Raw genomic sequence first — 25453 nt, 5'->3', positions numbered from 1 at the left:
TGAGGAGACATCCTTGAGCCCACTTTCCTTCTGATTGTCATGGGTCAAGCTAGGTCATCTCCCAAGGCAGTCTCAGAAGGCCATCCCTGCTTGCATACCTCAGTTACATGATTCATGGCACCCTGATCTCCAAAAGGTGCCCTATGGGACTTACCACTACCACCTCTCTCCCAACATCATCCTCCAGATTGTGACACTGACCCAGATCTGCACCTCACGTCCCATGAGAATCAGAATGGCACAGGCAAAAACCACTCAGGCCCCTTTTGTTCAGTGTGTCAGTCAGGGATCCCAGATAATTTTTCAAAAAATTTCCAATCTCTGCAAATCATGTTAAATTAACTGGTGTCTGGCACCAGGACACTGCATCCAAGATTTAATTTCTTATCTTGCTTGCCAAGCCTTTTCCTTGTATGCTTTCAATTATACTCATCCAGTGTTAGGTAGCACTGAGAAGCTCTTTTCCCCTTAAAGGTGATTTAAAGATATATTTTGATTATTTTGATTATTGATTCATCCTTTGTTTGCTTTATATTCCACCTTTGTCCCAATACTGCTAAGCCCACATACAGCTAGATGATTAAAAAAGCTCACATAGAACCCAAAACATAATAAATTGCAATATTAAACACAAACTGATTATTATATCAAAACAATCAATCAAGTGTAGTGTTGGTATACAGTAGTTGATATTTACCTTGTTGAAGAGGCATTAAGCCAGGGCTTTGGCTTTGCTTCCCCCAACCTTTAGTCTGTTCCCAAGTCATATTTGTTCTTCCATTGTAACACTATAAAAATATGGCTATTCCACTCTACCACCTTGAGAAATACACTTCCTGCCCTAATTGTGTCCCACCTTCTTCTCTCTTCCGTAGTCTCCCTTCACCTACTTCTTAGTGCAGAACTCTGCTGCTAAAATAATTCATCTCCCTTATCAGTACTAAATGATACTGTTAAAATCCCCATACATGCTAGGGTACAAGAGCCTTGTGGCGCAGTGCTTAAGCTGCAGTAGCCAAAACTCTGTTCATGTTCACTGTTCGATACCAACAGATCTGACAGCTGGCTCAAGGTTGACTCAGCCTTCCATCCTTCCAAGGTTAGTAAAATGAACACCCAGCTCATGGGGGGAGGGCAATGTGTAGCCTGTACAATTAAAAAAATTGTAAACCTCTTCCAGAGAGTGGTATATATGCAGTACACTTTGCCTTGCCTTTTATTTATTTATGCACTACTCATGAATTTAGTTTAAGGTTGTTTTCCTTAATTAAAACTCCTATACCATCATTTGTGCAAGTGTCACTTGGTCCTCCATCTTACCTACTTTAGATATCTGGAAGTTTCTTCCCCCCCTCCCCCAATGACTCTCCTTGCCTTGGACTTCTCAGGACATAGCTAAGGCTATTCTCTTTCTTCCATTCAAATCAAAACTTACCTTTCTGATTACACATTTTTATAATTCCTCAGATCTCATATTTTACTATAACTAGGGGTTAAATTAGATGATGTATTAATTATATTTTTAGAAGACTTCCCTCAAATGGTTAAGGAGGTCTGTTTCTCTTGAGAATTACTCTACTTATATGCATTGCATTTAAGATACTTTGTTTTGTGATTGGTCACTGGAAAATAAATATGGGTTTAATTTTCAACTTTACCACCTGAGACCAATGCCTCTGAGGAAATCCTTCTGTAGAAAGGAAATGGGTTACTAGCAACAAATATGCAGAAAAATAGAGTATAGATATTTCAAATTTTAAAAGTCTAGTTTAACCTTAAGCCTAAACACCTTCAATTAAACTATGTATATAATTCTTCCCTGAACGGCCCCATTTCCCTTTCTCCATTGCATTTTTTAAATTTAAGATCCTCCAGGGCAGAGTCTTGCTCTATTGTCTTTCTAACATGCCATGCATTTCTTTCCATTGCTGACGATGATGATTAAAATCAGCTAATCATTTCCATGAGCATCTTCATTTACTTCTACAAACTATTCATCTTCTGTTTATTACCTTCCTGTTCAGTGAATAAAGCAAGCTGATTTCCTTTCCTGTGAATCTTTGTTCATAGATTTGATAAGATGAAATTGTGGTGCTTGAAATTTAGAAGTGTCTTACAAAGATACTTATGTCTGAGGAAGTGAACTTGATCCACGAGCGTTTATGTTAAAATATAGCAGTTAATCTTTAAAGTGTCATACGTTTTTGTCTCTCTTTTTTTAAATTGGCTTTGGCCTGATTTACAAATGCAAGTTAATCTTATATGAACTGAAGAGGCTGATTTCATAATCTTTCTATTTGTTATGCTAAAAGTCTACAATAAGAAGAGATTTTTTTAACAGTAGATGGTGCTAAAAGCATGAGTACACAATTAGCATTAAAGGCCTGAAGAGAACAATAAATTATACCAGAAGGAAATGTTTCATACATTAATACTGTGAAATAAAATGTGTTCTAAGAGAAGTTTAGAGATAGTTTTTATTATTTAATGATAAGATGTTTGAAGATTTTAAAAAGAATTAAGAGTGAGCTTTATTTTTTATGTGTAAAAATTATCCTCTGTTGGCAAATTCCTACTAAAATACACAATATTTCTGTATAATATTTTGATAGGTCATGTAGCAGATCTTGTAAAAATCTGAAAATAGAAATATTTAGGTGTCAAATTCTGTCTGGGAATGGAGGAGAAAACAATGGGGGACAAGCAACACATGCTGAAAGGTTACTCCACAATTCTCTTAAATGATAAACATTAAGTGGTATTCTACTGTGCATTGTTTACCTAGGCACAGTATACAGCATTACAGACCATCAAAGGTGATACCAGGTATAGTTTGTATGTCCTGCCTTTTTGAGGAATTGCAAGTGTATAGGGCTGTTGCATCTGTGGCTGTTTTCCTGGAGGTGAAATTTGGGGGCCCCTCATAATGTACATAATTTGATTTCTCATAACTAGATGAATAAAAGCTGAATGTGTGACCTGCCTCCATGGCAGTTATGTGTGTGAACCCCATCCTTGGTTTCCTATGGAATTTGAGCCCCGGGCAGACAAATAGGGTTAAAGACTGCAAGACATTTTGGTGCTTATGGAAGCCCCAACCTACATTCCAGAACTGGAATCCAACTAAGTCAGGCCTCCTGATGGGAGCTCTGTAAGTGCATTCAATCTAACACCGTTTAAAAACCTTTAGAGTCTTTTCTCTGAAAATGCACAGGTAGTGCAGTGCAGCAAAATGCATATGTATGCATTTAATGTGCTGAGAAACAGCTATTCAAGGCTTCTGTGTTGGTGGATAACCTGGGATGCTTGCACCATAGGGCGTGAATATAGAGTCCACGTAGCCAGGGCTAGAGATAATGGTGTGGACTGGCACACCCAGTTGATATATTTTGGCTAGCAGATAGAATCCACTGGTCCTCACATTTTTCAGTGGGGCTGCATTTTCAGTGAATTGACTCCTTTCACACTTTTCTTTTCCGATTGAACCACAGGCTGCAATACAGCTACTACTTGGATTCCATTCTTCTCCAAATTTTGTAGTACAATTTTCAGCTCAGAACACAATCCATGTACTACATTTCCATTAAATATGCCAGGATTGATATGGAAGCGAGATAGATTAGAAGAAAGTAAAAAACTGATGCAGACCAGAAATTGATGGGTCCATGGAGAAGATCCCCGGCTGGCTTCTCTAGTATGTAAATATTTTCTCTCCACTCATGAGAACACCTTTTTGGTCAGACATAATGTCACAGCCTGCATAGATTTAGAAATTAGTAGTAATTTAGTCCCTTAGCTTTGCTTCTGTAGGTTGTTCTGTTTGTGATGATGCCAACCCCTGTATTATCAATTTCTTTGATAATTGCTTTATAATTTTAGGTTAGTAAAACAGACCCCTTAGGAGAAGCAAACACTCAGGAGAGAGATTGACGAAATGGAAGTGACTGGACAGTTGACTAAGATCAAATAAAAGACTCAGTGTGAAAGTCTATAAAATATATCTTGTATCCCACATTAAAGGAGTATTGTTACACACATAAGAAGCAATGGGATGTATGAGCATTTCATATTGCATGGCTGATTCCTGTTACCGGGGAAGATGCTTGCTGACCTCATCAACAGTTCTGTCAAATTGGAGGAGACAATATTCTGATTTTCTAAAGGAGACTCAGAGCCAGTAGATAGCAAATGGTTGAACTTGAAAACAGTGTTGCTGTTACTAGCTTATGTCCGTGGATGTTGCTTTTGGGTTTGTGAATTGAACACACTATGAATGTTTGAGCAGATTTAGGGGTCACAAAACCCAACACCCAATTCCAGAAGATTTTCATTCTTCATTAGTTTTATGAAGGCTAGAACAAGTATTTCTGCTATGGGCAAGGACTTAATAGTCAAAACATTGTTGAGTTGGATAAAATTGAACTTTAAATGTGGATTTTAAACTTTTTTCACCTAAGTTCTGAATATTGAGGTCCACTTGCCAACAGTGGGCAGGGCCACATTCTGTATAAGTAGGTCCAGCTACAGGGAGCACATTCTAAAAAAAGATTAGACACCCCACTGCTGATATGTGGGCCCCAACCTCATTGCCTAAACACTATTCATACTCAGCTTGCTGACACAGGCACTGGGCCCTTGAAAACAAGGTGACTCTAGCTGTGGCAAGGCTTCTGGATGGCCTCAATTGCCCAACTGTCAAAGTCCAAGATATCACAGGCAGCCTCTCACAAGGGCACCAGGACCCAGTCTGCCACATAGGGTGTCACATCCAAAGACACTCACTGCACAGCAGGCCATGACCAAGCAGAGGTGGGAGAACCAGGTAATAGGACCTAGAGTACAGAGCCAGAATAAGGTGCTGAGATGCAGGAGACAAGCAGGGACCAAGGCAGTGACAGGAACACTGGAATCGAGACATAGAGATGCAGGGACCAAGGCAGGAAGAAGAGCACTTGAATGAACAAACTCCAACACACAGAAGCAGCAAGGCACCGCCAAAATTTTTGTTACTAAGGCAAGTTCTGGGAGAGAGAATCACTCCTTAAATGGGCCTTCTCACCGGGTTTCCAGGTGAGCTTCATGAGAGGCCCAGCAGCTGCTACACGGGCCAGGGCCTGAGCCTGCAAACACCAGGCTGTTCCTGGGTCAGGCTGGCCACAATTCTGCAGCTGCCAGGGCAATGTGGACCACCACCTGATACCAACATAAGATTTTTTAAAGCCTGACTAAAGCCTGATATTGTGATATGGATACCTAGCCATGAGCAGGATTTTATAAAACACTAAAGGTAAAGGTAAAGGTTCCCCTTGACAATTTTTGTCCAGTCGTGTCCGACTCTAGGGGGCGGTGCTCATCCCCGTTTCCAAGCCATAGAGCCAGCGTTTTGTCCGAAGACAATCTTCCGTGGTCACATGGCCAGTGCGACTTAGACACGGAACGCTGTTACCTTCCCACCGAGATGGTCCCTATTTATCTACTTGCATTTGCATGCTTTCGAACCACTAGGTTGGTGGGAGCTGGGACAAGTGACGGGAGCTCACTCCATCGCGTGGATTCGATCTTACAACTGCTAGTCTTTTGACCCTGCAGCACAGGCTTCTGCGGTTTAGCCCACAGCACCACCACGTCCCTTTATAAAACACATGTGTGTGTGTGTTATAAAACACTACATTGCACCAAATCTTCAATTAGTGTTTTAGTTAAAGCTTACTATTTTCTCAGCTGTTCAGCCATGGGGGGGGGAGTTATTTATTCAGGTTCCCAAAGACTCAGGGAATGTGAAGAGAAATTGTTCCAGGATAATTCAGTTGAGAATGAAAATATCAAACAAAGCAATCAGATCTGAACCTCATGGGTTGCTGGCAGGGTGGGAGAGGAGGAGGGAGGGGAGATAAAAATAAATGGAAAAAGGTGAATGTCAGGCAATCAGCATTTGTTGAGAGCAGTCCGTAAGCCAAAAATCTAGCTTTGTATAAATATCATAAGAAAAAGAATTCTAATTGGGGAGTTGTAGAATCTCCCAAAAGAAAGCATCTCTTTTTTTGGAAGGCAAATAACATGGTTGGAACTTGTCATCAGGGTACAAATTCAAAGTAGAGCTATCAGCTTTGTAGCTTGTCCATACTGATCCATTGTCTCATGACTTGCTCAAAGCCTTACCACCACAGCTATCTTATATCTATCTTCTTGCTCATCCCATAATCAAAAAGTCCAGGTAAAGAGAAATCCTCTACTCCTTTCCCAACAGGAAACAGTTGATCCTGAAGTTGCAAAGCAAACTGGGGATTCCTTCTTTATTTGGTAGCTTTCTAATACATTCCATTTCATAGCCCACATGTCTGCATCCCAATCCTATTCATATGTCTATACATCTTAGCCCCAGTGTGTCCCTGGACCCTAAAAATAGAAGCTGTTTAACAGTAAGACTCTGCAAGGGAAATGTCTTATTTTCAATGTGTTTGGCAGGTCCTAGCCCCACCTCCTCCGGTGAGTACCCATTCAAAGGCAGTGCTCCAGCTGCCCTGCCTCCTCTGAGTGCTGCTTCTGAGTGGGCGCCCACCAGAGGAGGCGGGGTTGGGAGCCACCAAATACCTATTCATCCAAGAAACAAACTGATGAATGGCAGTTCATGCTCATCTCTGCTTTGTGCACATAAAGCCCATAGTCTTTGTGACAATCTGAATGGTAGATCAGATTCTAGTCCCCACATTCTGTTTGTGGTGAGATAAAGACAACGCTTAGTTTATAGCCAAGAGCAAACCTGAATAGTAGATTCAGATTTCTTCAACAGATAAATGGCTGTTTTCTTGTTATTTTTGGAGTGAGGGAAGGCATATTTTGTTGTAAATGTGAGAAGCTGCTGTTAAAATGGCGCAGAAGCCTTCAACATAATTTCTCAAGTTTCATACATCTTTAATTATTTTCCCTACAGTATCAATCAGCATCTATTTCACACAGGGAGCAAAAGAGCACAGCTACGCTTCCAGAATAAATGGCCTAACTCGAGATACTAGAAATTATTAATAATTTGCTCTGATTATAGCTGCACATTGAAAGAGAAACATCATTTCTTTGAATTGTTGGTGTAACATTGGATTGGGCAAAGGTGACGGAAAGTTAAAAGAAAAAAACTTACATTGCACTCATTAAAATATAGAAACTTGCTAAAGTTGATGGAACAGTAATGAAAGGAATAAATAGGGTAGAAATGCTGGCTCGAGCTTGCATAAAGATCTGTGACAAATGACATTGTATTGACTATAGTGAATTGTTAATGGTAACTGAGAGCCTAACTAAATATGATGCTAAATGTGAAAAAGTCAATGCATGTTAACAGTGCACTTCTCTTTCTCTCTGCATCAGGAGAAGTAACTGTACGTCACACAGTAATTGACAATGTCTTCTCCCTTTCCATGCCTATTCAAGTGGCGGCAGGAGATAAATGGGAGAGGAACTGCCCAGTTAGGAAGCCCCAGATCCCCTCCACACATATGGTGTCCGCTCCGGCCCTTCCCAAATCTGGGGAACTATGCTTCCCTTTTCTGAACTTAGCTCTTAGCTCTGTAATTTTCCTTTTCAACATAACTCATATTTTGCTGCTTTCCTGGAATCAAGAAAAGATATGGATTGACCAAGCAGCTAGCAGTCGACATTGTGGTTGGGTTCCCTTGGCATGGTAGATCACAAGTTCTGTTGATCTACAGTAGTTCATTTCTCCAGAATAATTATCCTGTGTTTTCTCTTTTGCAGCAAACTAAAGGACCACCAAGTGCAGTGCCATCAGGAATGCAAAAGAAGGTCAAGAGGACTCTTCCCAACCCACCTCCAGAAGACGTGGCAATGGGAACATCATCCACTTTCACAACTGTGGGGTCAGCTTCACGCCGAAGAATCTGCCGAAGCAATACTATGGCCAGAGCTAAAATCCTCCAGGATATAGATAGGGAACTGGATCTGGTGGAACGAGAGTCTGCCAAGCTACGGAAGAAGCAAGCAGAGCTAGATGAAGAAGAGAAAGAAATAGATGCAAAGCTTCGATATCTAGAAATGGGCATTAATAGACGAAAAGAGGCACTGTTAAAAGAGAGAGAGAAAAGGGAGCGTGCCTACCTTCAGGGTGTAGCAGAGGAACGTGATTACATGTCTGACAGTGAAGTGAGCAGCACCAGGCCCACCAGGATAGAATCTCAGCATGCCTTGGAAAGACCACGGACTGCACCCCAAACAGAATTTGACCAATTTATACCCCCACAGACTGAACCAGAAACTCAGTTTGCAACTCCTACAAGTCCTTACACTCAGTATCAATATTCTTCCCCTGCTGTCCCTACTCAGGCACCAACTCAGTACAGCCAGCAATCTCATTATCAGCAGCAGCAGCAGCAGCCTCTATATCAACAGCAGGTTTCTCCTTATCAAACCCAATCTGCATTCCAGACCGTGGCAACCATGTCATTCACACCCCAAGCTCAGCCACCGCCGGCCCCACAGCCTTCCTACCCACTTTCATCGCAGTTGATGGTGATCCCGCAAAAAACAAGGCAAACTTCCTTATACCTGGAACCCAAGATTACATCCAACTATGATGTGATTCGCAATCAGCCTCTTATGATAGCACCGGCATCATCTGACAACACATACACCATGTCCCATCTGGGTAGTAAATACAGCACCTTGGACTTGAGGTTGGGCCTGGATGAGAGGAGCAGCATGGCTAGTAGTCCCATTTCTAGCATATCTGGTGATTCATTCTACGCAGACATTGACCACCATACATCACGTAATTATGTGCTGCTTGATGATATTGGGGATCTTACTAAAGGAACATCTGCTCTCAGTTCTGCTTATGGCTTGCATGAGAAGGATCTCAGTAAAACAGACAGGCTTCTTCGAACTACTGAGGCCCGGAGGGTGCAAGAAGTCTCAGAGTTTCTTGCACCATTGCAAACTTCTTCTCGACTGCACAGCTACATGAAAGCTGATGAAGACCCAATGGAAGATCCTTATGAACTGAAGCTTCTAAAGCATCAGATCAAGCAGGAGTTCCGAAGGGGCACTGAAAGTCTGGACCACCTGGCAGGTCTTTCACAGTATTACCACTCAGATACTAGTTACAGACATTTCCCCAAATCTGAGAAATACAGCATAAGCAGGCTTACACTAGAGAAACAAGCTGCCAAACAGCTTCCAGCTGCCCTGCTTTATCAGAAGCAATCAAAACATAAGAAGGCCTTGATAGATCCCAAATTGTCGAAATTTTCACCCATCCAGGAAAGCAGGGACCTTGAGCTTGATTACTCAAACTACTTGACTTCTAGCACATCATCACTTGGAGGCATCACCTCTAGAGCAAGGCTGCTCCAGGATGATATAACATTTGGCCTCCGAAAAAATATCACGGAACAACAGAAGTATATGGGGCCCACGCTAACACATTCCCTTGGTACAAGTCTGGGGGCTGCGCTGAGTACAACAATGCGGTCCACATTTCAGGATGATGCTGACAAACCCTACGGCAGTGGCAGTAGGTCTAGGCCTTCCTCCAGGCCATCATCTGTCTATGGGCTTGACTTGTCACTAAAAAGAGATTCTTCAAGCTCTTCGTTAAGACTAAAAGCCCAAGAGGCAGAACCACTAGATGTTTCCTTCAGCCATGCAGCCCCCTCTGGAAGAACTAAACCCACTAGTCTGCCTATCAGCCAGAGTAGGGGACGGATCCCAATTGTAGCCCAGAACTCAGAGGAAGAGAGCCCTCTGAGTCCCGTGGGCCAGCCAATGGGGATGGCAAGAGCAGCAGCTGGGCCGTTACCGCCTATATCTGCAGACACAAGGGACCAGTTTGGATCAAGCCATTCACTGCCTGAAGTCCAACAGCATATGAGGGAAGAATCAAGAGCTCGAGGCTATGACCGGGATATAGCCTTCATCATGGATGACTTTCAGCATGCCATGTCAGATAGCGAAGGTAAACTAGACTTCAGACTGCTTTATTGCTCTCACAACACAAATCCTCATTTCTATGCATGTGTCTAATTTCATCATCTTTTTGGGACTACTACTACTCCTTTTTTCCTTTCTGCATTTTGTGTGTGTATATATGTATACATGTATATGTATTTTTTTCATTTCAGTTGGCCAGCTGATTTAACTGTGTATGCTCAGATTCTGGATGAGTACAAAGATAGACATGCATGTTCAATTCTTGCTCTCACTCTCTTTCTCTCTCTCTCTGGTTTGTTTTTAATTTTTTGTGTATATATCTTGCTCTCAACTTCTCATAACAGCATTTTGGCTTGGATTTTGAGATGTATTCATTCATTGGCCTATCTTCTTCCATTACATTCAGTGGGATAAACCTCCACTGAAAAAAAACAAAAACATCACCCAACTAAATTATAGCCTTCATAATAACTTAACCTATCCTTATCCTAACCTGTTCAATGGGCAGTATTCTGCACATTATTAGGCTTGTTGAAAAACTTCTGCTACCTAGAAAGTTTCAAAGCCATAGAACACAATTTATAAGCAAACAAACAAGTAAATATTTTAAAAATGATTGCAATATCTCTAATTCAATGATAAATCATTGTTCTAAGCTCTGATAGAATTACAGCCAGAAACAGTACTGTTATGATGAGGTGTATTGTCAGAAACTTCATTATCACACTTTTTTATTGTTTCACAACGCAGTGGAAATATGCGTACGAATAGTAATTTTATGATGAAATATTGTACTTTATTATCACACTTCTTTAGTAACATCTTCCTTAAGTGTATCCTGCTGGATGTGTATGGACATCTGTACATTTTTTTGAAAAAGCTATGATTATATAATCATGTTTATGGTTCAGATGGGTGGGACAATTAATTTCCTCAGTAAACTCAGTTATCTAATTTTAATCCCAGCCATATGTATAAATTATCCTATACGAACGCTAACCAATATTTTTGCCATATATGCATGTTTGTAAAGTAACTCTATTTGTGGAGGATGTTGCATGAATGAAAATGTCCTATCTGCTCTTCAATTGTTGGGAGAAGTTTGAGGTAGAAACAGGTAAATGTTGGAAAAACCAAGCAACAGAACAGCTTTTCAGTTTTAAAAAAATGCAACAGGCAAGTGCAGAAGATTATTTTTACATGAAGCCATGATGAAAAGCTGTTTTTTTTTAAAAAAAAAAAGCTGCTAAGAAAAAATTTATTTGATGTTAAGCATTAAAGTATACACTGTGTTTTAGCATCGTGGGACTTCCGAGTAAAGTTTTTAATATTTTTAAGCTATTTCAGAATGCATTTTTTTTAAAAAAATTGAAAATGAATGAAACCTACGTGTTTCGTACTTATTTTTTTCCCTTTGTATGTGCTCGATTGCAGTTTGTGCATATTGTCCAATAAAGAAACACTGCACACACTCTTGTGTTTGCTAATAGCAGTGATTGCTGTTGAACAACTGCTTGTATTACTCTGAAGTATGATAATGTATTCACCTGGCACATTCTTATCTTATTTATTTTTATAATGCTTTAACCTTGCTTAATATATTAAAATCATTGGCCAGAACCTTACTGAGCATTTATGCCAGCATCGCTGGAATTGGTTAAATAATGTTGGTCAATTGGCACTAATCAATGAGGAGCCCTTGGCATTCTTCACTATGTGCTGTCTGTACAACTTTGTGCACAATCAGGAATGCAAGTAGCAGCTTATTAATTCATGGCAATTTACACAATGGCACTGGCACTGGCATAAAACCTCAGTGGAATTTTGCCTCTCAATGGAATATTCACAAAAATATGAAAGTATAAATGAGAGCAGTCAGATACTGAGTTAAATCCAATGTTAATCCTATCTAGAGGAGACCCACTGAAAAATTATGGGACTTCTTGCAACAAATGTAAGTACAATTCATTTCAAGTCCTCCATATTCAACCAATGAATATTAGAAGGGAAATATGAAGACAAGAGATGTTGACTTGTGTTCTGTTACACAGTTAAACATATAAGTGGTGGACTGCTTTCTTTATACATTCTGTCTTTCTGTATATTTCTTAAAGTATACCTCAAAATTTAGATTATTTGTAACAATGTATTTATTGAATCTAGATCTGTTTAATACATGACATGAGTAAGGCAGATGTAAGATCTTTTCTTATTTCCTTGTTTGATTCAGACTCTTCACAGTTCATCATGTATCCCTGAAATTTTCTCATTGTCACCATTTCCTACATGCTTCTGCAGTTGCAGTGCTTCCTACAGTTTCTCAAGTAGTGGAAAAAGCTCTGCTCAGTGCTTTCAGCACCTTTGGCAAAAAGGCACTGGTTCATGCTGCTGTGGGACTAAAAAGGCAGAGCTCATCCAAAGCCCTTGGTGTCTAGCAAGCATAGATCTGGGCCGCCATATTTTACATGCCTCCAACAAAGATGACCTACTTAAACCATGTCTAGACATCTGCACGTGTCAAGGATCAGCTCTTACTTTCACTATGATTGATATCGCTCTCCCCTCCCCCGCCCCCATTCCTAGATTTCAGGCCTTAGTCCAACTTTCTCTGATATGCAGAGTCATATCTTTCAGGCAATCCTGACAGAACAAAGGGATGAGATAACAAGCTGACTGAAAAGAGAGAGCTTATTTTCAGACTTTTTTCCGTTCACAGTTTGTTCTAGCACATCATTTACTCTAGACTTTCATATGGTATAGCCCCTCATTCTGTCTATATAAGGTCACCAGGAAGCATAACACTTGTGCACATATTCTTCTGAAACAAAAAGTGGACTTTCTTTGGCCATTCCTCTCATTCAGTTGTCACATGTGCCAGCACCGCTGGAACATTATGCTGGCTTTACTCCAGCAAATCTGTTCATGAAACAACAAATCATTTACATCCGCCATTCTGGCAACATGAACTTCATTGTCTGAACACTGCAGCTGTACAACTGGTCCTGTGAAATCCAGCATTCATTTCTACTGTTGGAGTTTATGGATTAAATGGGAATTATATTCATATTGCACCACATGCCCTGATAATGTCAGAATCATTAGGTGAATGCTATCTTAGTAGCAAAAAGTCCATATGCTCTTTCTTTCAATGAAGTTACCATTTTTGCAACACACACAAATATTATTTAACATGAAGCACTGCTACATCAGAATCTTTTTAAAACATATAACATGGCCTGAATATATCAAAGGCTGCTAAAAAATAAACATAGGAATGGATTCACCAAAGAACTCAACACCTGATGTGTTATAGCATTCACGAAAAAAAAAATTTAAGGGGTTGGGCAAGCACTCAGAATAGACAGTGGTGATCTTTAAATCAGTATCCTATTCCCAACCCCAAAACTGAGCCCCTGAGGCTGCTGTTTGCCACAATTTTCATTCATCTACTGGCTGAATTCCAGCTTTCAGAATACTACCCGTGTACCCGTACTGGGTATGGTATGCCCAGTAGTTAGTAATCACACAGCATGGACACTCATCAGCACTGTTATCTATTAAATATATAAACCCACAGATAATGATCAAAATCCCGTTGTGCAGTGTAAGCAAATGTGTACGTTTTGGCCCATTGCTCACCTCATCAAGAGCCCCCACCCACTGCACTTCTCAGGGCCACACATGCACACCAACAAGCCAGTGTTCACATGCTTGCTCAAGAGCCATGGGGTTTATTTACTAGCAAGGAATATTCTAAAACTTATGAATTTGCTTACATTGCACAACAGGATTTTGACCAGTATCTTCACTTGACACAACACATTAGTGCTGCACACTTGTACTAAAGACTGTGTTACTTCAGAACTCTTTCCAAAGAGGCAACCATGTTCTGTCTCAGCATGCTGATAAAATCAAAGGGAAACCATTTTAAAAGGAGGGAGGAAGCAAATGGCAAACTGTTATGACTACGTATTTGATTTGTTTCAGTTTGACCTTTATTGAGCCATAAAAGCTCACACTGAAACATATCTGTCTGTCTTTAAGGTGCCATCATATTTTGTCATTTGCTTTTTTTATTCTCTCTTCTCCATTTTTCCCTCTTAATTGTTCCAGTTTATTTTATAACTTGTGATTAATTTGTGGAAGTCAGAAGATTGACACACTTAATGCCTTGGAAGTTGCATATATAAACTGATTGATGACTAGTTCCCGATTGGAGATGCTTTTCAGTCTAGTCTTATGCATATGAAATGCAGGCAAGCCCCCTCAAATTAAGTTGTGCCTATTGCCAGTTCAGTGAAATAGTAACCTTAGAGAAAATTACAGCAGACATAACAGATTTCAGATTTTCCAATATGACAAAATTAGGGCAGTGCCTGTGGGGATTTTAAGAGCTGTTTGATTGTGTGCTGGGTTTACTTCCTTCACCTCCACAGTTGTTATTGTTATCCTCCTACTGCTTTCATCCTTTTCATCTGACTACCACCATCTCATCTGTCCCCTCATCCAGGTTTTCTCCTTCCCAAATGTTTGCTACTGGTCTTATTTTTTATTCCCATATCCCCCACATTTTCTAATCCACACACCCATTCCCAGCACCCTCCCTACACCTGTTTTCTCCTTTACAGGCCTGATTTTAAATTTACTCTATGACATGCTCAAACACTATAACTTTCAATCAAAATGTCTGGAGGATATGTTTATTACAAGATAAGCATTAAGTGTTAACTTCTTCTCATGAAAAATGTTCGGAATAGCACTTACTGATAAATACTCCTGTTACTGTTGTACCAGAATCCTCATGTGTTGCAGATTATAGTCCTGATGGGCTTGGCCCTCATCTTCCATACCCTGGACACAAATGGAACAGTTCAATTACGTACATTTTCTATTGTTGCTGCTTCTTCCACAAACTTTGTTGGAAGCTTGCCAGTGTCAATGTTCTATGTACTCTGTGCTGCTTGAATCAACTTACACAGCTCTCACCTAGTGTACAAAGAAGAACAGATTCATTTATTTCAATGGCATCTCTGTTTATTTTGGTACATTAAAAAATACTTGATTATATAACATTGCTATGAATTATACTGTTAAAGCTTAGTAGGTCTTAACACGGCCAGTATCTAGATGGAAGTCAACTTTAGAAAAACTGAAGGCCAACGTTCTGTTCATACAGGGGCCAACTATATGCTTTGGGGAAGCCTACAAGCAAAACTTTATTATCTTCCAAAACATGCAACACTATAGGTGGGAGTTGCAATGGGAATATGCAAGACAGAAAAGCACAACCATGGACCGTTTTATTTCAGAGAACCGTTCCGAAGGTGCTCGCTAGAAACAGCTGTTGGCATTATATTATACACATGGATACATGTATGGGTGGAAAAAGCCAGCCCTTGTGAAATGTGAAGTGGAAATTATTCAGCATTCTCTGACCTGGAAACAAATGCCTTAAAATACGAAATAAGAAAGTTCAAACATTCACACTTCAGAATATGTGTACATTCATTTTATATTGGTTGTTTGTAGGGTTTTTTTTAATTGCTGTTTTCTGTAATATGTTAAAACCTGTACTCCACCCTCAGGAGTGCTTTCATTTTAATCTTCTTAATGTATTAATATCTTCTAATAAATAGCTTTTGATTTATAGGTAAGGGTTCAAGAATTCCCTGAGTTGGAAGACTCAGGTGTTTTCACAGGAGCAGTTCAGTACCGGAACTCAACTCTGAATAGTATTTGTCAGATTCTCACTTAGGAGTTTTGTTGACACAAGAGCTCCATACAATGGGTATGCCTGCCCTACACCATCGTCAAATCTGTACTGTCTCCTGACTTACCAAAAATGAATATAGAATGCAGGAACTAGGGAGAAGTAATATAACCACTACAAGAAACAGGGAAGCATAAACAACTTGGGCATCTCCCAGGCATGGAGACCTTATTGATCAGTGACCTCTCCTCTGAAAAGGAGGTCTTGTTTTAATTAGAACACTTTGACTGAAAGACAATGCAAATTTTTACCCTGCCACATGCTCAAAAATTGTTTTAAATGCACACGTACACCTATCCACTAAAACTTGTTTACATTAAGACTTCATTTATATAGAACATCCAGAATCAGAGTGTGGTGGCTGTAAAAGCTTGCATCAAAACTGAAAGCATCTACCAGGAATCATTCTGAGTGAACTTTTAGTAGTCTTATATATGCAAGGAACAGCAGTTCCATGTAGACATTAGTAACTGTTGTGGAACTCGAGACATGGTGATTCTCATGAAGCCACCTGTTCACTGAAAACCTACAGTGAACAGAACCAGGCCAAAGAAATATTGACGACATTCTTACATATCTGATGTTACATATACACAGTCAGCAAGTCTGAATCCTCTCTGTTCCTTTCTACTAACCTGACTTTGTCTGATTCCACTCTTGTCTGCTACTTTTGCTTTTAAATGCATGGCTGATTTTTAATTGCTCTATGCATGTTTACTGCACACACCAGACTGTTGCTCTTCTGACATCTCTGGCTCAGAACCTATGATATGTCCTTGGTTTTCAAAGCCTACCACCTGCGCCGTGAAGAAACAGATTGGTTCGACAAGCCTCGGGAGTCTCGTTTGGAAAATGGGCATGGTTTTGACAGAAGACTGCCAGACAAGCTAGCACACTCAAGACCACCAAGCCAGCATCAAGACCAAGTAAGAAGGCTAAGTTTTTAACCACTGATATTCTTTAAGATGGTGTGTTCCATATCTTATAGCTCATTATACACAAACATTCAATGTATCTGAGTGAAATTTAAGGAAACTCCATGCCCTTAATAATATTAATAGCTTTAAAGAGTCTTCCCAACTCTTTTGAGTAAGTTTCAGGATTTGTCTTAACAACTATAGCAACACCAACTTAAAGCATTTTGAAAACTAAACCAGGAAATTAACGATTTAATCTGCTGATGATTTGCTGTCTTTTATGAGCAATGCAAATCAGTCATTTAAGGCAGTCTTCAAAGTCTAGTGGCTGAGCCAGTGATTCAACCAGTTAGTGGAATTTTTCTCTACGTTCCCTGGTGAGCACATGAATGTTATCCTGATGCTACATAAGCAAGCTAGAATTAGTGCCACACTAAAGATTCATAAAGCCTGACTTTCATTGCAGGTCAAAACAAAACAAAAAAACCCAGTGGTTTGTCAGTATTGTCTCTCCCCATCTTTTTGTGCCTGGGGACTAAGATGAGGACCCAAAATTACAATTTGAATCTCATTATCATTCCAGAAATGTGATTCAGACAGCTTTTAGTGTCTGAGAAGTAAGGCTTGCAAACAAGCCTCTGTTTGACTGTTGAAGGCCAGTTACATAACAAAGCAAGATAATTCACAAACTGCAGAAACTGAGAAAGGTGTGGACTATGACAGACACACACTTTCACCAGCTTTAACTATTTCCCTCATTTAACAAGATACTGCTATAACATATAGTTTAGCCATGAGAAGGAACATGCCCTTTTCTTCTGGAGGAAATGAAAATGTGTCGGAAAAGGAGGACTCCTTTCACAGAACTGAAATTCTTGCCCCACTACTTGGCTGTTTTTGGAGGGATGACACCAAGACAGCAGTGTGGTTTTAGAAGAATGTGTCAGGGTGGATCTTTGCATTTTTACTTCATGATAATGGAAGCATTGAGCATATAGTGGGTCTTTATACTGTTGGAGTGGTTGAAATCCAATAGTGGCAGCTAGAACAGGCCCTTTGAATCAATGGAACTTTCATAGGAATGGACTCACTAAATCCCCTCTGGGTCTTCTCTAATTGTGGCTTACTTGGATTTCAACCAACATGGATAGTTTGTGTGTGTGTGTGTGTGTGGAATATGTTGTTTAGGTACAGCAACAGGCCGCAGGAGTAGGTTCATTACTGGAAACTGGCATTCAAAAAACCATCTTGGTGCTTTATCAGCCTGTGAATTTGAATCCTCAAGAACTGCTAAGTGGAATCGCTAAGCTATTGCACCATAATATCCAAGCATTTTACCACATTGCCTTCAATTCAGGGATTGTCACTCTCGAATTGGCCTTCTCAGCCACACTAGATGCTGGTCCAAGTCCTCCATACAGAGCACGTTACCATAGTCTCTCGAGACTGAAGGATGCCCAATCTAATCTACTGCATAATTTCTTGCAATGTCAGAGATGGTTTTGGAATGATATCACTGTTTGTGTCTTGTATCGACATTGCACACGCTATGAAAATCTTACTGCTATTTCATTGGCACATCTTAAAATATTACCCTGCCTATGGAGTGTTGGCAAGCCCCATAGTTGCTGCAGCCACATCCTCCACGTAACCGGCCTTGTCCACTCTGCCCACCAATTCCATTCCTTGCCCAACTTTCTTCAGCTCAACCCAGTATTTTATAGATCTGTATCATGCTCTGTCCTCTGAATGAGAAGGGATATCCCCAAAGACCTTTTGTATCTCAAAAAGGCTCAAGGCTCCTCAAAGCCTATGGGTTTCTCCTCCATCTGTATTGATTGTGTTGTTCTCAGAACACAAAGATCAACATTCATCTATGAGCTTCACAAAGAGAGAATATGCTAGAGGTATAAACAACTTATATACTGCCTAATTTAACTGCCTTAGGTTTAAGATTTATCTTCTGTGCCATACATCTTGCTAGTGTTACTGCGTTTCCCAAATGTTGGGATTTTAAAAACAGCGCCAGACAAAATTTCTTCCTCGCCTTACTGTAACGTGAATCCATGCTCAGAAGATAACAAGGTAAAACAAAGATTGAGTTCAAACATGCAGAAAAGTAGCGCTTAAAAATTCTCCTAAACTGTAGAGGATGGGCTGGCTGGACAAAAACTCAAGCACTATAGAAGAACGTAAGTCCCAGTACGTACTTTGTCTTTCAGAATGTTCACAATAATAGACCTTCCATATTGGTCAATGGGCAGAACTGTCATCTGCACAGTGATTAAAAAACAAAAACATTCCCAGATTTCAAGCCATTTTCCTTTTACAGGGTATTTTTTCCATTAAATAAGCCTGGGACAAAGTAATGTCCTAAAAATCTACTGATGTTTGCTGTGTGGTAGTTTCTGCCCCAAATAACATAATGCATTGAGCAAAAAAGAAAAGTCTCATATCTTTTGGCAGGCAAGATGTGATGATGAGAAGGTGCTCTATTTTCAGTAGGGTTGGGCCCATCACAAAAACACTGAAATTTGATGGGCTGGGACTCTGGAATTCAGTGGGATCTGACAGTAGCCCACAGTCCAAAAAGTGCTATTTTTAATTTATTTGATTTTTTTGTAAACTTTCTTCTACCTTATGTTTTCAGTTTCTGGATTTTTGAGTGGAACACACTTGATTCTGTACACGCAGACACTAGAATTCTATAAACAGTAGAGGCAACAGAATTGTACAATTCAGAAAACACATCACAATTCACCTAGTGAATCAGAGCTAAAAAAATAGGGTTTGCTTTTTGCCTGATGTATTATTAAAGTGCTGAAAAGTTAGTTGGTTATTTTAGAGGAGTATTGAACTATGCAGCTTATCTCCTGCAATATGAAGCGGTAATGTTCTAGATGAATTATTCTGTATGCTTTTTTCCTGCAAATTCCATTAAGTTCTGTAACATGTTTATTCTTTAAAAGACTATTCTTTGGCATCCTTTTCTGAACTCAAGAAGAGGAAATAGATTTCCTTTGCTGTTCCTATAGTGCTGATACTGTATTAGGTATTTAAATCTCAAATCCATCGTACTGCTTTATTTATATCAGTCCAGTCAAGCACTTTTCAGTAGCAGAAATAAATCTGCTTAATACTGTTTAGCCAACAGCATTCACCAGCTCTGATTTGCCCTCAGGCCATAATAAATATGCAGTCGAGAAGAAATCCAGCACATCAAGTGCAAGTCACTGGCCATTGTAACTAAGAAACAGCTTTGCCAGCATCTTGACTTCTTACATGCCTTCTCCTTAAGCTGCTTAATCTAACAGATCCAACTTCTATTTGAAAGCAATCTGCTGTAGACACAGTGATGTCCTACAATTCATCCAACTGTCCTTCCCAGGGATTTCTGAAATTGAAAATCCAACTCCATGTGGGTGGTGCACGGGAATGGGACAATAAATGTTCCATTTAGCCCAAAAAGCAGAGGCAGATAGTCCAAAACTGCCTGTTCTTCCTACAACATCACCAAGATGCCTAAAATATACATGGTATAGGTAGGGAATATTACCAATGCAGCATATTTACCCTGATCTTGCTGCTAAATTCCTGTAATGCCTTACTAAATCTGATGACGTATTTGAGTAGTTATGAAATCACTTCCTGTGCTACAGTTTCTCATATAGAAATGTGAAATAGAACAGAGTACCTCTATGAGCAGAATCTAGGCTGAAACCACAAAGAGCTTATCAGTACACGAGTTACCTCGAGAGCACATTCAGAACCCATGACTTCCAGTACTGTTCCACAAAATGGAAGGCAAATGACAAAAATGCTGTTTCTGGTATCCCCAGATTGCATAACTCACTCTCATTTATTTATTTATTTATTTATTTATTTATTTATTTATTTATTTATTTATTTATTTATTTATTTATTTATTTATTTATTTATTTATTTATTTAAACAGAATTGAATTAAAAAAAAACAATTTTAGACAAATTCAAACACACTTCAAAACATATCATGAAAACAAGTGCAGGAAAAATCTTGTTAAAATCGCCCTCCTTAGCAACCAATTGCTTCCCCCAATCCTGCATGAATTTCAGAAAATACAACTGGATAGCTCAATGATTAAGATCTCTGGCTGCAGAGCCAGAGGTTGGGAGTTCAATTTCCCATGGTGCCTCCTTGACAGGGGCTGGACTCGATTTCAGCTCTGCAGTTCTGATTACACTGGAACCTTGACTTACGAACTCAGTCCATATTGGAACTGTGTTCGTACGTCGAAACCTTCATAAGTCGAAGCAAATTTTCCCATAGGAATGCACTGAAAACCATTTAATCTGTTCTGGCTGTTTATTGTTCTTATCTAGAGGCGCCGTTCGCAAGTAGAGGCATTAGTTCCCATATGAACTAATGCAAAGCCAGTTAATTCATACTCTGCCACTAGGGGGGAGAATTTTTGCTTTTTTATTCTTTTGACCTAAGATGAACTTAAGTCAAAAAAGGGAAGGGAAGGAGGGAGTGGGGATGGAACACCTTTTAAACAGAACACTTTTTTTCCATTCGTAAGTCGAAGCTCCGTTCACAAGTCAAAGCAAAATTTTGTGAACTGAGTGGTTAATAAGTCAAAATGTTCGTAGGTAGGGACATTTGTAAGTCGAGGTTCCATTGTATTACTAGAGTTGCCTGCCAGCAGAAGGGCAAAAGATGAGGAGGAGATAACCTTTGTCCTTTGGAAAGGTGTTCTACAAACAAGGACTGGCCACCAAGAAAGCCCTCTCTCATATACCCCTCACACATGCCTCTGAGAATGATGAGACCTAGAAAAGGTCATCCTTGAGGATCCCAAATTCTAGCTCTGTATGAGAAAATATGGTTTTTCAGGTAACCTGGAATCCAGTTCTGGAGGACTATATGGGTTTTAAGAAGCGCCTTAAGTTGTGGGCAGGAACAGACTGATACAGCCAGTGAACCTGTCCTAATATCTGGGCTGGAGACTTCTGGAGTACAAATGAAGACCCAATATTATTGCTCCTGTGGTGTGACAATGGCATCTCGGTTCCTGAGGCAAGGTTCCTACTGATGAGACAGGGATGGCCCTGGACCTTATTAGGCTTCCCCTTGCAGGTTCGAAGCTTCTGTGAATGGTGGTGATACCACTCTCTAGTTAATATCACTGACTTCAGAATATTAAGGGTAAGCCAAATACAACCCAGGGTAGACTCTCAGTCTTGCATGTTACTTTGCACATCCCTGGTATAATGGCGCTGCTAATAACACTTTTGTATTACTTTACCACAGGCAACAAGGACTTTGCTTGATATTCCTTGATGCAGAGTATTATGAACAACTCCATTAGCGGAGATACAGGGTCATTAGCAATCTGCAAGCTTTTCTTGTTTCACTTTAGGTATCTCTCTCAAGCCCTGTGAATTTTCTGACTAGTCAGGTCCAGTCTGCACACCGGTCAGATGGTTTTGATAAGAAAGATCTGGCCAGCCGCTTCATAGATTTCCCCTATTGCTTCCTTCTCTTTTTTTATCTGAATTTATTTTGATTTGAAATAGGTTTTCAACTCTGACTCATTACTATATTTAACATTTATTCTAGGATAGCCCTTCCCTTTCTCTTTCTATAATATAACATGTCATTTGTTCACTGCTCTTTCCTGAATAAGTCAGTGCTCTGCTATAATTACGCCATGTCGCAAATAAAATAGATTGGACTAAATCAGAGATGCAAAACTCCATGTGCAATAAACGCATAACCAAATATCAGATCCCAGATTCTGTCTTAACTAATATGTGTCATCAAATCAACTCCACCTTATGGTGACCCTTCCAGTGAGGTATAAAGAATTTGCTTTCTAAATTCTAGCTATGTAAGTTCTTCATTAGTCTACCTTTGATATATGGCTAAAAACTATGTGAAGAATTGCAGCTCACCTTATGTACCAATTCATACACCATTTCATGAGTGTTTGTTGGTGCCACAACATTCTGTCTACATAATGTGAATAAGGAAGCCATGATGCATCAAAGCACCCATCTTTAGCATCATGCTTGTTTGTTTTTAAATTATAATAAAATACACTTTTCCTTAGAAAGATATTTGTAAAGGAAATTGGCCATTCCAATTGGAAAATATTAGTATATTTACCTAGGCTAAATCTAAAAGCTACTCCGTATCATAGTAGATTTATTGAACCAGTGGGAATTTGGTAATGCGTCAGTTATGCAAGTCCCATTTATTCAGTAGGTCTACTCTAGTCAGGAATAACTATAATTCAGCTGCTGGTGTGGAAGCACATGAATACATTCACAAAGTAGTTTAAAGGAAATGATTGCAAGAGAGATTGAAGCTAAGGCAAGACTTGCCATGTCACAGGCCCACCACCCCCTGATTCCAACCCTGCTTGGTTTAAGGTGTCATTAGCCATGGACTTATCTCTCCTATAAGCAAATGAACTGATTAATCCAGTTGGTCTCAGATTCAGACTTGCTCCTAAATGGTCTGTCTGTTTTCCAACCAGCCCAGTGATAATGCCTTCTGCAGGCAAACACACAGAATCCTTGCACTAATCCAGCCCTAATCTTGAAAGTGATTACTCTCAGTCTCACTTCTACAATCAGCCTATCACAGAAAGAGGTAAGTGACAAAAAAGTTGAGGCCACAGTCCCTTCCTCTTTGCCACTTCCATCTGCAGGACAGCTTTTGTGACTGCAGCACTACATCATGAACATGTCAAATGAAAGCTGTGCCATCTGCAGGATCTTCTCACTCTCCTCATATGTTCTGGTATGCCAGCGTTTTAGAATGTATGGCATTGTCTTTCCGACTGGTACCAAAGAGCCTGCTAAAGAGATTTTTACATAATGAGGCATTACATTTTTTCAAGATTTTCCATTTCACTCCTCCTATGAATGAATGGAAGTTATTGGTTTCCTTTCTACATCACTCCATTCTGCTCCAACAGAGGTGAAATACTCCCAGTACCATAGAGGAGAGGATTCTGAAACTTCATTCTAAAGCACGGATGAATAAGTGTTGTCCTTGTTGTTGTTTAGTCATTAAGTATTGTCCAACTCTTCATGACCCCATGGACTAGGCCCTCCTGTCTTCCACTGCCTCCCAGAATTTGGTCAAATTCATGTTGGTTGCTTCGATGACACTGTCCAACCATCTCATCCTCTGTTGTCCCCTTCTCCTCTTGCCTTCACACTTTCCCAACATCAGGATCTTTTCCAGGGGGTCTTCTCATGAGATGGCCAAAGTATTGGAGCCTCAGCTTCAGGATCTGTCCTTCCAGTGAGCACTCAAGGTTGATTTCCTTCAAAATTGATAGGTTTGTTCTCCTTGCAGTCTCAAGAGTCTCCTCCAGCACCACAATTCAAAAGCATCAATTAATTCTTTGGCAGTCAGCCTTCTTTATGGTCAAGCTCTCACTTCCATACATTGCTACTGGAAAAACCATAGCTTTGACTATGCAGACCTTTGTCAGCAAGGTGATATCTCTGCTTTTTAAGATGCTGTCAAGGTTTGTCATCGCTTTCCTCCCAAGAAGCAGGTGTCTTTGAGACCATTTTTTGTGCTCTCCTCTTTCACCTTCATTAAGAGGTTCTTTAATTCCTCCTCACTTTCTGCCATTAGAGTGGTATCATCTGCATATTTGATGTTGTTGATATTTCTTCCAGCAATCTTAATTCCGGCTTGGGATTCAACCAGACCTGCCTTTTGCATGATGTATTCTGCATATAAGTTAAATAAGAAGGGAGACAATATACAGCCTTGTCGTACTCCTTTCCCAATTTTGAACCTTTCCCTATTTTGAACAACCAATCAGTTGTTCCATATCCATTTCTAACTGTTGCTTCCTATCCCACATATACTGTAGATTTCTCAGGAGATAGATGAGGTGATCAGGCACTCCAATTTCTTTAAGAACTTGCCATAGTTTGCTGTGATCCACACAGTCAAAGGCTTTTGCATAAGTAGTGAAGCAGAAGGAGATGTTTTTCTGGAACTCTCTGGCTTTCTCCATAACCCAGTGCATGTTAGAATAATTGTTATTATTCAAATATTGCTGGACTACAGCTCCCATTAGCCCTACCTAGCATGGTAAAGGGGAGCAATGCTGGGAGATACAGTCTATCAACACCTAGATGGCCACAGTTGCCCAACATCTGATCTCATATACAGTGGAAGCATGCTTGTGCAGTACCAGGGCTTTAGACCCTTCCTAGGCTACATAAGAACAAGATTCAGTATCAATTAGGTATGGGAAAATGTGCCTTGAGTTATTTGGTTCTCTTCTTTCTTGTGCAGCAGACTAGTTGATGTACTGATTGCTTCTAATGTTAGAAACTCTGTCCTCTTATCTCTGTCTGCTTCCCCCAGTTTCTTATCTCTGTAACTCTCATTGTCGGTGCTTCTTTTATGTTGACTATATCCACTCAGAGAAGACACAACAAGTGCCTGTATCCTTATTTGACCAAGGGTCTGGAGGTCAGAAGCATTTTCACTATGGCTGTTCTGGCAGGGCCATTTAGAAAGCAACAGTCCTGTTTCATTTACTCAGTGCTAGAACAGGCAGACAGACTGACAGACCAACAGATATCCAGGAGACTGAAACTTCAACCTGGGTAGCCTACAGCACTCAAAATTCTCAGAACCGTATACCATTCTCTGTATCTACTTTCACGTGGGAAGAGAAATGCACACACAAAGGCCAACATGCAGCCCAATTGGCAGAAAGAGACCTCTGGGTAGTATGGGCGGCATATAAATTGAATAAATAAAATAAATAAATAAAATAAATAAATAAAGGTAATTTGAC

General features: G+C 40.0%; 1 protein-coding gene across 4 annotated transcripts in view; it reads left to right on the top strand.

The window, feature by feature from the left end:
• The window catches only part of PCLO (piccolo presynaptic cytomatrix protein), a 333182-nt gene that overhangs the window by 193956 nt on the left and 113773 nt on the right, over nucleotides 1-25453 (top strand). For all 4 annotated transcript variants that reach the window (XR_013545629.1, XM_073000807.2, XM_073000806.2 and 1 more), the window contains exons 7-8: nucleotides 7750-9964; nucleotides 16499-16635. Coding sequence is in view for 3 of the 4 variants with exons in the window: in XM_073000807.2 (XP_072856908.2) it covers nucleotides 7750-9964; nucleotides 16499-16635 (2352 nt within the window). In the remaining variant the exon portion in view is untranslated. The remainder of the gene's footprint in view (nucleotides 1-7749; nucleotides 9965-16498; nucleotides 16636-25453) is intronic.

The sequence above is a fragment of the Pogona vitticeps genome, chromosome 5 (assembly GCF_051106095.1).
Source record: "Pogona vitticeps strain Pit_001003342236 chromosome 5, PviZW2.1, whole genome shotgun sequence".
In the NCBI taxonomy this organism is placed as follows: domain Eukaryota; kingdom Metazoa; phylum Chordata; class Lepidosauria; order Squamata; family Agamidae; genus Pogona; species Pogona vitticeps.
The sequence above is the reverse complement of the archived record's forward strand: the minus strand, read 5'-3'. Positions and strand labels throughout refer to the sequence as shown.